Genomic DNA, 17,531 nt, shown 5'->3' on the forward strand with positions numbered 1-17,531 from the left:
AGAAGAAGAAGAAGAACGAATGCACGAATGCACGAATGAACGAATGAAGATGAAGGAATGAAGGAAAATCTCGTTATGTGAACATAGGCTTCTAGTTCTTCCTATTTACAAAAATAGTCCCCTCTTCTTTTTTTCTCTTCTCTCTTTGGTTTTTGTTTTTTTTGTTCTATTTCCGACCTCCCCCTCCAGTTCTCTCTGTTCTCTCCTGTGTGCTCTAGCCTCTCTGCTCCGATATGAGCTCCTAAAAGCCTCTCAAATGACCACTCCCTATGTTCTCTGATCTCTACTCTCAGCTCCGAACATGAGCTCCTAAAACACCTCTCGAATGACTCTCTCCGTTCGCATCTGTGCCTTTGCGCACACGCACATGCCACGCCTTGAGCTCCTAAGTGAAGAGATCGGAATGTTCGTCTACCTCCTTGGTTATCACCCACCGGAACTCCTACGCATTACGAGCATAAAGCTTTTTTATCGTTGTCCTTCTGATATTCACCAACACATAACCACTGGATTTTTTCTAGGAATAGCGGAGGACGATAAACGTAGACAAGCATGCACCACTTGCTCGGCCTCTCCCTTGTTGAAGCAAAAAACTAAAGACCAACCAACCCCCCTTGGATACTGGGTTTCAAAGTCACTCATCAAGTAGAAGCAATTAAGAAACTAAGGGAACGTGAGTTACCACACTCACATCAAAACCCTTCAACACCCCATTCCTTTTTAAGAGACTTGGATGGTAACGAAACTTGTCTCAACACATAGTCATTTCCTTTATACAACATGCTACACCCCATAACATTCTTATACCACGTTAAAACTCATTTATTTATGTTATTGATGATTTGGTACACATCCCATTGTTGTAATCAATTGTCTTATGGGTCAAATTCGGTCTTAGAAGACGTTAATATATCTTTCTTTCTTTCTTTTTTATCCACGCTTTGCAATGAACTTTCGATTTGTCTAGAATCCAAAAATCTAAGAACTCCCTTCCAACCTACAAAGCAATTCAAATTATGAATGTGATGATCTCTCGCCTCTCACAATTGTCAAAATCGCCTGAAAAGAAATACTTTTGACGTTGTTATATATTCCTCACACTCTAACTTGTGAATCGTATGTAAAGGCCTTTCTCATACTCCACGTAAACCATAGCCCCCAATACCTCAAGCACGCCAAAATATTTTGGAATTGGGGCATCACTCCACTCAACTCCATTTATGCAAAAACCTAATTGAATGGAACCATAAGGGGCAACCATAAAGGGCAATTCAAGTAATCAGCTAATTAAAAGGAAAACAATGACTTATTTTCTTCTCTACAAAGTGAGAAATGAAGGAGACAAACGACAATATTTCAAGAAGATTGTATGAATCCATGTATCCATCTATAGATATTGGAGAAAGTAAAACATTTTCAAGTTCCATGGAAATTGTAAAATTTATGATTCTAATTCTCTGATATTAAAGAAGTAGGATGTATCTTTGTCAAAGTATATTTATTGTCTATTTCTTCAACATCTGATTCCCTTACCTTATGAAAAAGTGATTGCCTTATCTTATTTAAATAGACTCCACCCCTCCATACTCTTTTGATCACTTTCCTTTTCGTAAAGGTTGTACATATTTTATAACAACACGACAATACCATCATCCCTTGTTGACCCTATTGCAATCACGACAATATTTGTTGTAAGATAAACACTTTAAGATATGACATTTATTTGTCTCTAAAGCATTAATATATTGATTAATGTTTGAACGTTTAAGTATTTGTCCCTAAAGTGTTGGATGGGCAGTGGAAAAGTAGAAAATGCACTTCTATCACAATTGATCTCTTATAATGGACAAAGTCACACAGTTAACATTGGATAGTAACTATCATATATCAAACTATGAAACAAGGTTTTCAATATGATTGGCCCCTAAACCCTAAACCTTTTCTCGTCGGAGGTCAAATGTCAAGTAAATGGGAAGAGAGAGATGGATGGATTATATTATTGTCTTCGGAGGTCAAATATGACCTATGAGACCAAAAATATTACATTTCACGTGATACGTGTGAAACTGAGTAGCGACTCTCGATGTTCAAGAACTTGACCAACGAATGTTGCAATCGAGAGTGCACATTGTGGTTGTGAGAGAAATTCGTGCAAGGATTGCACTTGGTTGGAGATGTGTGGAAAGCATGGTCGAATATGATCAAAGGCAGAGCATTGTATCAAAGTGTGATACTCAAACTATCGAACTTGTTCAGGGCAAAGTGTGCATAGTCGACCACTCTCATCACTTGTGCCCCAACGCCTCGTCTCACATTGCAATGCATGTGGGCTAACTTGCATGGAAGCAATGGTTTGAATGGTAGACAATGGGATGGGCTCTAACATGTATCGTGTGTGCGGTTTCCCCGTTCTTCAAAGAATATGGTTTTGTAGTTAGGTGCAACATGTGTAGTATATGTGTGAAGTGTGAGCCTCCACGTTTTTCCCATGTCATGATACATTGGCATTGCAAAAAGGCCTCATATACATAGGAATCTAGTGATGCATCATGAAGCAAATATGTTGCATCCTATCTACCAAACCACTTTTTCATATCTTGAATCCAACCGGAACACAAAAATTTGCTTTTATGTGTCTTCGGGATCTTTTTGCTTGCTTCCCATAAGATTCTAGGAAGTCAATGTGAGGGACTTTTTTGAACATTAAGCACGTATTCAACGACCCTTTGCATGACCATGATTTCAATAGGAAGTGATATTGTCTCAAGGAGGAGGAGGATGTGTGGTGTTTGTTTCTTAACTTGTAGAAACTTTGTAAGAAAATGTTTGTGGACATTTTCAAAACTCTTTCCAAGTAGATCTAGGGATGCTACCACCCCATACTTCCACCGCATAGAGAAGCACCAGTGTCACCAAAGTGTCGAAAAGGTATTTCTTGAGGACCCAACACTTAATATCTTCCATGATTGCATGTGTTCTCAAATGCATAATATGCTTACTTTCCCGCCTCTAAGTGGGGTGTAGCACATTCATTCCATCTATGATTGGAAGGAACTTCAAGACCAAGATATTTGAAACTTTCCACACACTCAAATGGCTCATTATTGTACATAATTCATGGCTTATCTTTTTTTTGGCTCTTCACAAGCATAATCTTTGTTTTAGAGTTGTTGACACTTAATTTAATATGCATGCAAAAAATTTCCAATACCATCATAAGCTTTTCTGCATCTCCTAAAGTATTTGCAAAAAACACTACATCATCTCCATATAGCAAAAGCATAATCACAACATTCCCAATGGCAACTTCTTCAACACATTCTTCCTTTGCAAACTTGGTAACCATTTCTTCTAATTCATCAATGCATAGACTAAATAGTGTTGGTGAGAGTGGGCATCATTGCTTAACACCAATAGTGCTTTAAAAAAAATCTGAATGTGTATCTCTCATATGCACACAACATATAACCTTCTCATAAATTTGGGAAATTACAAGCATATATTCACTTGGCACCTTAAGTTCTTCCATTTGCCTCCAAAGATGCTCATGAGGTACCATATCAAAAGCTTTCTTAAAGTCTACGAATCAACAATATAAACCTTTACCTCCAAGGCAACTTTCCCCCATTAATACTTGAAGGGTGACACGGTGATCAATGGTGCTATGGTGTTTTCAAAAGCCAACTTGTCCATAAACTCTCTTACCATTTTTTTCAGCTCATGCACTTATCTTTGATTCCATTACACATCCAAATAGTTTTGCCATTAGTGAGCCAACCATGATGGTTCGATTGTTGTTTACTTTATTTACATCTCCACCTTCATGTAAAGGTTTGATCCAATTTGTAGTTCAATCATACGACATACCATGTTGCAATGCATGATTAAACATATTGTTTATCCATGCATGTGCTTCCTTTTCCGTCCATTTGAGCATTTCAGTCTTTATACATTGAAGCTCACTTGCCTTTCGAGAGGTCAATTTCTTAAGTCTTATGCATATATCTTCAATTGTAAAGAAGGGAGACATATATGAAAGAGAACAACACATCATCTTTCTAACAAGAGATAGCTCATATAGATTTTTACAAAGCATAGACCAGTCAAGAAGAGTTAAGTCACCATAATTCTCAACGCTAGATTTCCCCACAATTTAGCACATGCATGCGCTTTCTCTTACGTTTGGTGAAATTGTTGCCCATATTCTTCTCTTTCTTTGAATAAGCCTTTTGTACTCATGCAAATGCTCTTGTACTCATGCAAATCCTTAACTACATCCAAAATCATAAGACACTTTTGAGCATCATGACATTCTTTATCAAACCATGTTTTCTTTGAACTACATTTCTTGATGCATTTCCAATCTTTGTGCTTGGTCGAAGAACATTTGTTTGTGCAAATAATGACTTTCTTAAAAACTTCCCATTTGCATTCTAGTATGGCACCATGTTGTATCTTTATCATTTGTAACATATAGTCAACGATCTTGGAATACATGGGCACTCGCTTAAGGTTCATCCTCAAGTGGGTTGTTTATTATCTTCAACGGCCTTTTCACAATCAAACCTATGTATACATTTAAGGTCAATACATAAAGCCCTATGATCATATTTTGGTGTCCATTCACAAAGTGAGAATTGTATACAAAATTTATGTATACAATCCAAAAGACCTTCAAAAAGTAGCACATAGTAAGTAAATCACACTATTTTCATCATGTTTTCTACATGTTGTCATGATGACACTCACATCATGCCTCAAAAGGATTTGAACCCACAACCTTCTTATACACATATCAAATCCTTAACCATTGTAATAACATGTTTATTTGTATGGTTTTTGGAATATATAATCTAATATCATAAGAATATTCTATATTACTTTATATTCTAGAATGTCCTAGAGTGTTCTATATGCTAGAACCTTCTAGACTACTAGATTACTCTATATTCTAGAATGTCCTAGAATATTCTAGAGTAATCTATATTACTCTATAGGGACTTATAAATAGGGATTTATCAATCCTCCAAAAACCAAATTGGTTCAACGTCATCCTATAACTCCCTACTGTCTACTCTTTGTACTCCATCTTATATTGCAATACAATACTTTCTTTTCAATTCTCTCTTTCTATCTTAACAATGTATCTCTTTTCCTCTCTTTCTCTCTCTTTCTTTTTGTCTTGACACGTGTAAAATCATTAGTGTTGGGTCATAAGAAGACACCATTTGCAATAAGCAATTCGGTACTATTGCACATTTGTAGGAGTAACTTCCCAATTTGGTCTAGATCTTTTTCATCACTAGAAAGAGTGGTTATACATTTGTATATCCTCTTACATCATTGAGATATATGGCATGAAAGATTGTTGTGAATCAAGTTGGAAACTTATTGTACGGGCATTCATGTCACCAAAGACAATAACTTCCCCTTTGGATTTGAAATAAGCAATATCATCTTCCAGATTAGCAAAAGGTTGATCTTTATCCAAACAAACATAAAAGTTAGAAGCTTGATGATGAATATAACATCCTACTACAAAAGTGGGAAAATCATTAGGTGTTTCTATTTTGAGCCATATGTAGCATTTATGTTCATCATTTTTTATGATTGACACATATTTCTCTATTTCCTTCTTAATCAAACATGCCACCTGTCACGACACAGTGACATATACTTAGTTGGTGAGGATTTAACCTACAACCTCACTTCAACAAGATATCATGCTTAACCATTTAGATATGAGTACCTCACTTCAACAAGACATCATGCTTAACCATTTGGATATGAGCATGTATTTGTATATAATATTTCAGTACTATATATTCTAGCATATAGTACATTCCAAAATATTTTAGAGATATTTGTTAGGTATATTCTAGAGATATTTCTCGAGTATATTCTAAAGATATTCTATCTCATAACTTGTATAAATGCCTGTAACCTCCTTGGTCCCTTTCAAGGGATTCAACACTAGTCATTGACACATCAATCTAGTATTCTCGTTTCATTCCATCTTGTCTCCTTCTTCATCTCTGCCTTCATGCTCTTGTGTCATTCCTAGCTTCTTAAGTTCCACACTTGTAGCCCAATCATCCATCTCCTTCATCTTCATATTTGTCTTCATGCTCTCTAGTTAACCCTAGCTTCCTATGTTCATAGTCTTGTCACTCAGAGTTTCTAGAGTTCCTAGCCTCGTCACTTTCGGTTCCACTTTTCGGTTGTAGCCTCGTCATCCGTGCTCTGTCTGAGTTCGTTGTTGGTGTGTTCGTGACACCACCCCTCCTTGTCATCTTCGTTGTTTTGGATTTTTCTCCCATATCAAAGAGTGTACATTATAGTTTCCTAAACCTTTAATATTTTAAGTATCATGCTCCCATGTTTCAACATGGAATCGGTGAAGTTCAACTCCTCTATGACAAATCCCACATTCCATGGGTATCCATTGCAAATCCAAAAGCATTGTCGTAGAATATGTGGTTTAGTCTCATAGGTCACGTGTCCCTAGAGAGAGAGATTAGGATACGAGGGAACACAAAACCTAAGAATCAAGAGGAAGCAATAACTTAGTCTATAAAAGTGGCTTTTATAGTTTTGTTTACAAAGCGTTTGTCCCCTTTCACATTGGGGGATTGAGGAGATTGGTGTAGGGGAGCGCATTGACGAGTCAACGAGTGAGCCACAATGAGCACCTCAAAATGCGGTGATTGTGAATTATTACATCACCTCACATGTGGTAGGATGAGGGCATATGATGACCCACATCTAGCGACCGAGCATGTGGTGCTTTGTCACAACGTGACGTGCACAATGGAGGAAAGCACCTAAAATTGAGTTTATGATAGGTTAAGGTCAAATAAGTATCTAGGATTCTACCAGACATAAAGGTTAAACAAACAAAATCTCACATAATGATAAGGTGTAGGGTTCAAACTTCTTTTGAATTAATAAAAGAGGGAAAGGTGATCTACAATGTAATCAATGTATGGAAACTATATACTTTTGCTTGTCAACCCTATGAGATCAATTCTGTACACTCTAGGATCCTTCTATGAACCCGCTCCTCCCATTGCTAAAAGATGAGCAAAGAATGTCATTATGTAAAATCAGAGGGGACCAACATGTTTAAGGAACGTTTCAAGGTTCGTCATAGAAAGATTCAATCTAGATTGTCAAAAGGAGTGGGAAGATTCGATACAACCAATGCAATGGGTCATCATTGCGGATTTTAACCTCGTAAATATATTGTATTGCTATAGGCTTCTTTGGATTATTGTGAGTTATTGTAAGTTTCTGCTAAATTATATGTGTGTATATATACTTGGAAAGGATTCGTTCTAGGTTTTTGTGATTTATGGTCAAATGAGGATCATCACAAATCTTTTAGATCGAGAAGTGGATCTTCATAGTTTTTTACCAATAGAGATGTTTGCATTACAAAGGGTATGCATATTACAAAGGTTAAGAATATGTCAAACCATAGATTACCAAATCTTGCTTCAAATGTTAGATATAAGCTTCAAAAGAATCATAAGAGCAAAATTCTCTCATCTGGTTGGCAGATTGACATAAAAAAGAACGTTCAAAAGGTGAGGTGTGGAAGATCTCTTAGACTTTTCATTCGATGCAATGTAAAATGTGGTTATTGAGGAAAGTCTAATGGGAAGTCTAAAGGATGCATTTCAACACAATGTTTCATGTCTCCTTGTTGGAACCTTGTGCTTTTAGTTCCATTTTGGGTCAGGTGGTTTTGTTCCCCGCTCCTATTCAACTTGTTGATGGACTAGAGTCTAAGTTATTTTGGACTCCATGAGTACATAAACCAAATTGCACTACCCACTTATTGGGTAGGTTATATGCCTAATAATCAAATTTGGGAACCTAAAGAAGATCATATTAATGCCTCAAATCTATAGCATAATGTCATCATCAATATCCTAATAAGCTAAATCCTAGTTTTTAAATTGCAACTTATGGAGCTCATCATTGAAGGAGGTGATGATCGTGCAAGTTTGTCATGTAATGTGAACCACATCTAAACCAGACATACTCATTGATTCCAAAGTGGACACCAAAAATGTTAAATTTGACGAAAGCATAAATTAAGAGTCATATGTTGTAACTTTAGAAGGGAAGGTTTTTAAATTATAATTTTTTTATCGAATTTTCTCTCCATTTTGTTGTAATGCTTGCATACACTACTTTTTTTTATATTTATAATTTTGACTATTTTCCTCATTTTTCACCTTGCATTTTATTAATATTTTCTCTCTTATTCTATAAATTTATATTTCTTTTACTTTTTTTTAATAACAATTATTCTCCTTTTGTCTCGCTACCCTTATATAATGATGATAACAACAATAATAATGAAGATAAATTCAAATGAATAGACACAAATGAAAAAGTGGTGGCCCAAACGTGGGCCATGGATGAGCGATAAATGTAACTTGGATAGGTCAGGAACAATCATGAACAAGGGAAAACACATTTTTTTAAATCCGCAAACTTGGGTTAAACTCTCGCCTTTGTTGGGAATGGTTAACTTCTCGAATATGAAGCTCTCTTGCCACTTGCTTGATAAATAAATACACCCGAGATACACCAACCTTCACATTTATCTTGGCTAGAAGTTTTTCTACCTTATCCAAAGAACTAAGAATGGGCTTAAAAGAAATACCCTGTCATACTGATACACCTAATAACCTTTTCTATGGATTCATTGTCCAACACGTTGAACACGAAACATAACAATTAGACCACGTGTCTTTTCTCAACATATATGCTATGTTCGAGTTTCTTCAAAGTATATGACTGAACCATAGACAAGGCAATCAATACCACCATTTGTTGGGGTACCTTGCAAACACTTATAAAAGTTTTGCATATTTAGAAAGGATCAATTACAATACTTAGAAATACGAGAACTATAACATTGAGCAAAGTGCCAGTGACATCTAAAATATGAATTTAGTACACCTCCTAATGTCGATTACTGTGCATATTTGCAAGCTTTAGAAATGCGAGATTGGTGGCATTGAGCAAAGTGACAATGATGTCATCTCACAAGCAAAATTTACTCGCTACCTAATATCCACAATAACTTCATTGGTTGTGGATACAACCGAATGGTCATGTATCCACACATGCATGGGGGCATGCTAGGTTAATACTTCAAAGTTATGAAGGCAATACATGGGCAAAGTGGCATTTGTATTGACATGCCATCATATAAATACAAACAAGTAGTTTATGTTCATTGTCATTATCAAGTCCAATTGTGCCATTCTTCGCCTCTTGACTAATGATCAACCAACAATTTATCTTATGGTATACAACTTAACATGAATAAATAAAATTTCGCTTGTGGAAATCTAACTCTTCTATATAAATATACCAATTGTAACGGTACATATCTAAAAATTTGTTTTCATCTTTTTCTTGTTTAGCTAAAGATGGTGTGAAGAAATTTGTTGTTCAATTATAATGGCTTCAATGCTAGCCTTGATATCTAATACCATAGAGAAACGTCATTTAGAAGTTAATTCATGATCGTTTGGGGTATCAACGAATAATAACTATTTTTTTAGATAATATGAAACAATTAAAGCCTATATACATACAGTTACCTAAAAAACTAGCTTTTGTGGGTAGTGACACACTGCTTAGATGTTACATCGTTAACGTAATGTTTCTCATAAAGGAAATAGTATTTTTACTCGTTGAACTTTATAAATATTTCTATGTTTAGTAATGCTTACGACAATCTATGACAGATTAATGTTACTTCATTTAGCCATGATTGTGGTTTAAATTGCAAAATCATAAGAACAAGTACTTTCGTATTTTATCCTTTAATGAAGTTACTTTCTCTATATATTTCGTCAACTTGATGTTATGGCAAAATTTCCAAGCATCGAAAGAGAGAGGGAGGAAACACCAAAAGGGCATGTGTGTATCTATATGCAAAAGAGAGACACTCGAAGACAAGTTGAGTCTAACACATCAATTGTTATACAATGTCATGCTAATCCATGATTTCATGGGCTAGTGTCTAGTGTACTAAGGTTGGGTTCACGTCACATCAACATAGAATCATCCTCAAAGATATTTCATCTAAAGAGACCCATTCCTATTAGGTAGCTAAAATTGATCAATATTCTTTTCTACCATCAATTGCACTGTTTAGTACGTATGGATTCTTATGATAGGAAGACATTTCAAAAGAAGAAATGTGAGTTTTGTCTATATTTCTACAAACAAAATTTCTAGATCCGAAAACAAATTTTCTACCGCATTATCCAATTTGACTAATTACATGTTCTCATTCGATATCCTAAACATTGAGACTATAATGACGTGATATGCAATATTCTTGTTCATGACTTCCATCTGACATTTGTTATATTTTGTTTTGAAACAAGATAATTGTCAACCTTGGACTATCTGTTAAAATAACATGATGGACATGCATCTTCATCCATGACAAATCAAAACATTTGAAAGCATTTTGTTCAATGGATATAAGCCTTGAGAACTATGTGTACAAAATGTTTGAAGAGGTTTTTGTGAAATTACCATATACTTTGTGGCAATGATAGCACTATATCAAAACAAAGAGGAGAGATCACATTACAATTTTCTTCTTTCCATAGCAGAACAAAATAGTGCAGAAAGATACATCACATGAACCTTTCCATGTTAGAAACACATTGACCAAGTCATGTTGCCCATGAGTTGATCACCAAGACAATAGAAAGCCATATTACATGTAAACATGAACAAGGTGATAAAAACACCACATTGGTTGTCAAGAACGTAACACTAGAGGACTATTCTAACAATATTGGAAGTGGGGAAGGATGTAGTATAACTATATTCTTTCCAAAAAACCCAATTGATTCCAAAGACATGTTGTCTAACAAGCCATTTTTAATACGATAAAATTCGAAGAATTGTCAACACTTCTCTCGAAAATTGAGCTACAAGAAACTAAAATGTTCGCAAAGCATTTAGAAACACACTTTGTGTCCTTGATTATGAAAGGGAGCACAATACGAACCACCAATTTCTTATAGGAAATAGGTCTTCCTCTTGATGGCGAATCATTACTATGGTCCATATTCCATCATTGGTTGAGACCTTAGTGCCAAATGTGCTGAATCAACTACCTTATTTCGTAGAACATGTGATCAATTGTGACATGTTAGTCGACGAAAATATGTTGAAATCTCATGATGAATAACTAATTATCAACATTTTTTTACACCCATTTTAGCTTAGTGTAGCAAATTTAACCTAATACCCAACACACAACAAGTGTCTCACAATAGCAATGCCAACCTTAATTCAAAAGTTATGTATGGTGGAGAACCTGCAAACATTCGCATGGATGAATAAAAGTATTGCACAATTGGGTTTTTAAATGGTGGAACTAAAGGAAAAGGAGAGTTGAACTTTCAACAAAACCCCCTTTTTTACAAAATCAATTCCTTTTAGTTTCACTTCGACTAGCCTAATTTTGGGTTAAGCGATGGCTTGATGACATGTTCGACAATTACATGAGTTTGATTTTGTAGTCAAGTAGACTAGAAAATACCATCAATGTTTGAGTTGGGTCTAACTAAAGTATGTCTTGGGGTGTTTTCTATTTTGTATCAAGGGATTCCAATATAATTGGATAAAACACATCACGGGATTTGTGTTCTCGTTTCCTATTCTTTTCCTCTGACTACATATCGTATATTCTTCAACATGCCATCTTGCAAACCATTTTCAGATGCTTTGAAGTTGTACAATGCTATTATAGAGTATAAAATATATGCTCTTAAACCCTAAATGTCAGCTAGTCTTACCTCATGTTTCCCCTTTTAGGGAACTTGTCAAATGTCTCCAAAACCTTAGATTGTCATCATTATAGAAGATGTCTATCTTGCCAATAGTTCTTGGGCCTTTAGGCAACTCACATGGGGACAAATGTCTCCCAAACCTTTGATTGCCATCATCATAAGAGGTGACTATCTTGCAAATCACAATTGGCCCTTTAGGCAACTCAAATGGGGAGGTAAGCCATGTTTGTCGTATATTAAGGGGGGATGAACAAATGATCTTTGGGTGTTTGGTGGACAACATTATAGAACTTTAACGATTGGTTCGATGCGATGCAAGAATGCATCGTTTGTTGCCCAAGCATGCAGTAGCAACACTAGGCAACAGTAGCACATGTGAGGTTTAGACTTGGCACGATCGTTGTCATGATTCTCAGCTCGGGGCCATCGAAGAAGTCCGGGAGACAGATCCCAAAGCTATAGGACATGGTAGCAAATTTCGACGGTCCCGAGCAGAGGGGTGGGGGGATTCAGTGTGCATTAGGCAGGGAAGGCGTCTGGTTTGCGTCAATCGAGAAGAATGTATTGGAACTGATCGAAAGAGCAGACGTAGGCGGGCCCAACTTATGATCTGATAAGGGTCATTTGATAGGTTCTTCTTCATCTTCTTCTTTAAGACCAGCTCTCGATCTGATAGGGTCTTCATCATCTTCTTCTTCTTCAAAGACCAGCTCTCGATCCGATAGGGTCTTCATCATCATCTTCTTCAAAGACCAGCTCTCGATCCGTTAGGGTCTTCATCATCATCTTCTTCAAAGACCAGCTCTCGATCCGTTAGGGTCTTCATCATCATCTTCTTCAAAGACCAGCTCTCGATCCGTTAGGGTCTTCCGACAAGCAGACACATAGATGTGTGTGTGTGGTCAAGGGATAGATGATACATGGAAGGTTCACTTTCCCATGTAGAAGGAAATATGTGTGTGTGTGTGTGTGTGTGTGTCTCTCTCTCTCTCTACTCTGTTCTTCTCTCTCTCTCTCTACCCTGTTCTTCTCTCTCTACTCTGTTCTTCTCTCTCTACTCTGTTCTTCTCTCTCTCTCTCTCTCTCTCTCTCTCTCTCTCTACCCTGTTCTTCTCTGTCTCTGTCTCTGTCTCTGTTTCTCTCTCCCTCCTGCGCAGGGTTTTAGCTGCTCGCCTCCTCCTCCTCCTCCTCCTCCTCCTTTTAGGGTTTCAGGTTTCATGTCTTTCCCCCCTGTGCTTTCCCCTCTGCATTTTAGGGTTCCCTTCTCCCCCCCCCCTTTCCTCTGTTCTTCCTCTGTCCTCCCTCCCTCCTCCTCTGCCTCTGTGCCTTCTCTTTCTTCTTCTGCACGGTCGCCCGTGCCATGGTCCGCCCAGACTGAACGAGATGGCTTCGCAGCAGGCGGGCCCAGCTCTTGAAGAAGAAGAAGCAGCAGCAGAAGACGAAGCAACCGGAAACGCCATCCCCGATCATCCTCATCCTCATCAGGAAACAGAGCCGGCGAAGCTTCCTTCTCCTCCGTCGACCTCCATGCCTGAGTACCGCTCCATATCCACCGTTTCTCAACCCCCCTATGCGTTCAAAGCCTCAAACCAGGGCGTTGGAGCCCCCATGGCTATGGCGTCTTCTTCTTCCTCCCCCTCCTCCCCCTCCTCCTCCTGCTTCACCTGTAGCAGGGTTGGAGAAATCCAGACTCTCCACAGGCTCACAGAAGATGGAACAGTGAAGAGATTATGCAGTCTGTGTGTTCTTTCTCGTCACAGAGGTATGTACTGTTCCCTCTGCTTCTTAGTATATAAGCATACAGGGGACATAGGAGATCCTGGGCTATGGCTAACCTGCTCAAAGTGCCAAAGGCTCTGCCACTTAGAATGTGCTCGAACTCGCGACATATCTACGGATTCTCTCTTCTTTGAGTGCCGTGATTGCTTGAAACCTAAGAAGGGAATTCTAAACAGAGATTCATCGAACACGGACTCGAACTCGAACTCAAATTCAAACCCAAACTCGAACTTGGATGGTGATGTTGGTAATATGAAGAAGAAGGCATCTGAATCATTGAATCCGGTCTCTACCATCGGAGAAGGATGTGCTATAACTGGTGGACATAACAAGAAGCCGAAAGAATTATCGAATCCAGTGACTAGTCCCGGAGGAGAAGGATGTCAACCAAACAAAAGGCCAAGATTGGCTGTTGATTTGTTTCAAGATGTTTCTCCCCAAGAGGGTCTTGCTGCTGCCCAAATTGTTGCGAATATAGCTATAAGACAAGCGAAAGAAGCTAAGGACAAGGCCAGGGCTCTTGCTGCCGCATCGGCTAAAGCTTCAGCTCGTGCCAAAGTTGCCCTTGATGCTGCTCATAGAGCTGCTTTAGAGGAAGCTAGATACCGAAATGAATTGGTTTCAAGACCTCCGGTTTCTTCTACATTATATCCTCGGAAAGGATTAGGTGTCCCTCCTTACCCTCCTTCTCCAATGATGCGATCTGAACACCTTTACCCACATGCATTTCCAAGACCACCCCCTCATGATGGGCTTGTTGCCAAGAGGCTTAACACCACTAACAACAGTAACAATGTTAGTGCTAGGCCGGCCTTCATGCCTACTTCTTATCATCATCCGAGAATGAAGAGTGTGCCTGCGACTTCCGCTTCTTTGAACAACACCCATCCCAATATGATGATGGGGAATTCAGCTACTCAGAAAGCTGGAAGTCAGAAGATACAAGTTGACCAAAATCATCATACAGTGGTGAGTTCCTCTTCATCCTCAGGTAGAGTGGATCCTTCTAGTCAGGTAGAGAATCAGCATAAAAGTCGAGTGCTTTTGCCAGGTCAAGTTCATATTGGTGGTTCCAATACAGGTGCTAAAACAAATGAAACTAAACCGAGAGCTGTGATACCGTCGAATAGATTGGACTCATCTAGTCAGCTAGAGAATCAGCATCCAAGTGTAGTAACTTTGCCAGATCAAGCTCATATCAGTGATATGGCTGTTAAAGCAAATGCCACTAATTCAACTGATCAGGTACCATCAGGCACATCTCAAACACAAATAACAGGAAGCGATTTAGTGACATCTAATGCAGGACATCCAACCATGGATTGTTCCTTTTCTGCCACTTGCCCTGTAACAAATACTATGGTAACTGATACTCTGGGAGAGCTCAAACCATTGTCTCCATCTTCAGCTCATGCAGTGGATGATTTTGTAGACATGGGGCTCTTATTGGCTGAAGAGTGTGAGAAGATAAAACAAAATGGAATTGCTGAAGTAAGTATAGTCTCAGATCAAAGTGATTTGGTGTCTGGTAATGCTGATGTGGAAAGGGATAAGGAACCCCTAATTCATTTACAGAGAGAAAATGAGTCTGTAGATAAAGAAAGCGACAAGTGTGATGGTGATGATCCAGCAGATGAGCAAGGTAAATGTGTTCATGATGATAGTGCTGCTCTGGCTACCAAAGTGCACTAAACATTTAGCATGAGATTGCAGCTTAAGTGATTGCTTTTGAGACCATTGTGCTTGCAAAAACGCTTGTATTGGCGGATGTTACTGGACTTCTTTGTTCATCTCATATACCTTTGCATGATCTCAAGTCAGATGAGAGACACTAGAAATTGTTCATTATCATGTTACACCCTTTGGGGAGTTGGAAGCAATATATTCTTTAAATGGTGTGTTTGCCACCTTGGAAAAGTCTGTTGGGCTGTGCGAGTTTTGGTTTTCTTCGTTTACTCCTGGCAGCAACTTTTGCGTCTTTACACATGCCCAGTTCCAGAGCAGGTTTGATAATTTCAGCTCAAGACGGAATCACGGATAACTTTATTTTGAAGGATGGATCTGCCAATATTGGCAATATTTGCAACCAAGTTTATTTTGATCTCGATCCATTGTATTATCTGGTAACTTATTTGATCAAATGAATGTAATGGCTAAATGTCAGCTGAACTTCACCTGATTCGTGGGGGTCTCTATATATGCTATGCTTAGTTTTATCCTCATGTTTTGCTTGTCCATCACACTTCAAGATGTCAATTTTGTGGTTCCTATAGGACTATGTCAAAATTCATTCTTCAAATTTACACAAGAATAGATACCAATCCTGTTGGTTACTGCATCAGGTCCTACCTAACGAGTTTCATCACGAGAGCACATGCACATGCACTGTGATGAGATGATCTATGGTACTGTTACTCTTTTGGAACTTGCTTTGTGAGGAGCTCTTGTTTAGTTCCAAAGTTTTGGCCACTATGGAGCAAACCATGATTGTGCAGTATTCTCCTGCTTGCTTTGCATCTTCTCCTCTCCTTGTGTAATGGTTTGATTCAATGCAAAGTCCGTCCATGAGGCATATGTGAAATAGAGACAGGTGCATCATGAGCATGTGTCCTGTACACTTGGTGCGCATGCTCCCTCTTATTTTGACCTCTTATTGAGGGTAGAATGCTTTTGCAATGTGCTTGCTTATATTCTAAATAAAACATAGTTAATTGGGAAATTTTGGTAGTCTTCTTTTGCCTTGTCATTCTAATGAGTTTTCTTGCGTACATGATTTTTTCATGCATTGCCCCTGTAAGACTTTTGGTGCTATCGAGGACCTCATATGTTGATGCATTTCTGTAACATTGTATTTTCCAAATGGGTCAAGTGCGAGTTGACATTTTGAAAGAAAACCAAACTTTTTCTTGGGCATTTGTGGTTCATATGTTCATGGCTTCTGTTCCTGCATTTAACATTCTTCCCCACATTTTGCACATGGTCTGCTTGATCAAGGATTTTATGTGGCACCTTTTCAGTCTTGATGTCTATTCGTCTCCTTAGTTTTATCTCTATGTACATGTACATTTATCAAGTATTGGGATTGCTTTCCTGCATTCTGTTAAAATAAATTCAAAAGAATAGCAAAGCTTTGAATAAAGGGTTGTACGCATAGAAGCCATTGTTCTGTCTACACGGAAAATAATTGGTTTTCCAGCAGGATATGCTATTTTAATAACCATTTGAAGAATTTGATGCAGTTAGGGTTGTCCATGAGGATTCGATTATATGCATACATGCATGAAGTGTTTGTAAGGGCAAGGCAACTTGCATCAATTTGGTAGAGTGATTAGATCACACCTGAGGAGCTTGTTTACTTTGTCTTTGATGATTTTGACATCCATGTTTGATCATGCATGCAATTCGAGGAGATGCGGACATTCTCTGAAATCAATGAAGCTGAAGTAGGTAACTCAGACCAACTCTATGATTAGTAATTCAGATTCGAGGATGATTTTGATAACCTATTTCGACATATTATGGGGAGGAAATCTTACAAAAGAAGTGAAACAAGCAAAGGTGATAAAGAATGAATCAAAGAAAAAAGACAACAAAGTGAAGTGGCGTGCACACGAAACACCAAAGCATGAGACTAGTTGTGCTACACTTTTTGCCCATTACATTAAGGACACAAGGCAGGACCATTGGTGAAATGTTGAGGAATATGTCACCTATCAATATAATACTCTGAACTACTAGAAGTTCCACAATCCAAAGTATATGGACGAGCATGCTACCACCATCCTACACATATGGAACTCAAATCACTCTTCATAGTGATTGAACAAAAAGCAATCAAAAGCTTACAAAAGGATTGCCCTTGGAAGGATAAATGCTAGCATCAAGCAACAAATAAGAAAATGG

At 38.0% G+C, this 17,531-nt stretch overlaps 1 protein-coding gene across 1 annotated transcript; it reads left to right on the forward strand.

Annotated features, from left to right (window-relative positions):
- Nucleotides 1–12,985: 12,985 nt before the first annotated feature.
- On the forward strand, nt 12,986–15,848 carry LOC147853326 (uncharacterized). Its single transcript, XM_087333312.1, has one exon. The coding sequence runs from the start codon at nt 13,233–13,235 to the stop codon at nt 15,318–15,320; it is 2,088 nt and encodes a 695-aa protein (XP_087189438.1). The 5' UTR covers nt 12,986–13,232; the 3' UTR covers nt 15,321–15,848.
- Nucleotides 15,849–17,531: the final 1,683 nt, after the last annotated feature.

The sequence above is a fragment of the Azolla caroliniana genome, unplaced genomic scaffold (assembly GCF_043228905.1).
Source record: "Azolla caroliniana isolate FFs.n. ecotype wild unplaced genomic scaffold, voAzoCaro1.0.p SCAF_17, whole genome shotgun sequence".
NCBI classification, from domain to species: Eukaryota; Viridiplantae; Streptophyta; class Polypodiopsida; order Salviniales; family Salviniaceae; genus Azolla; species Azolla caroliniana.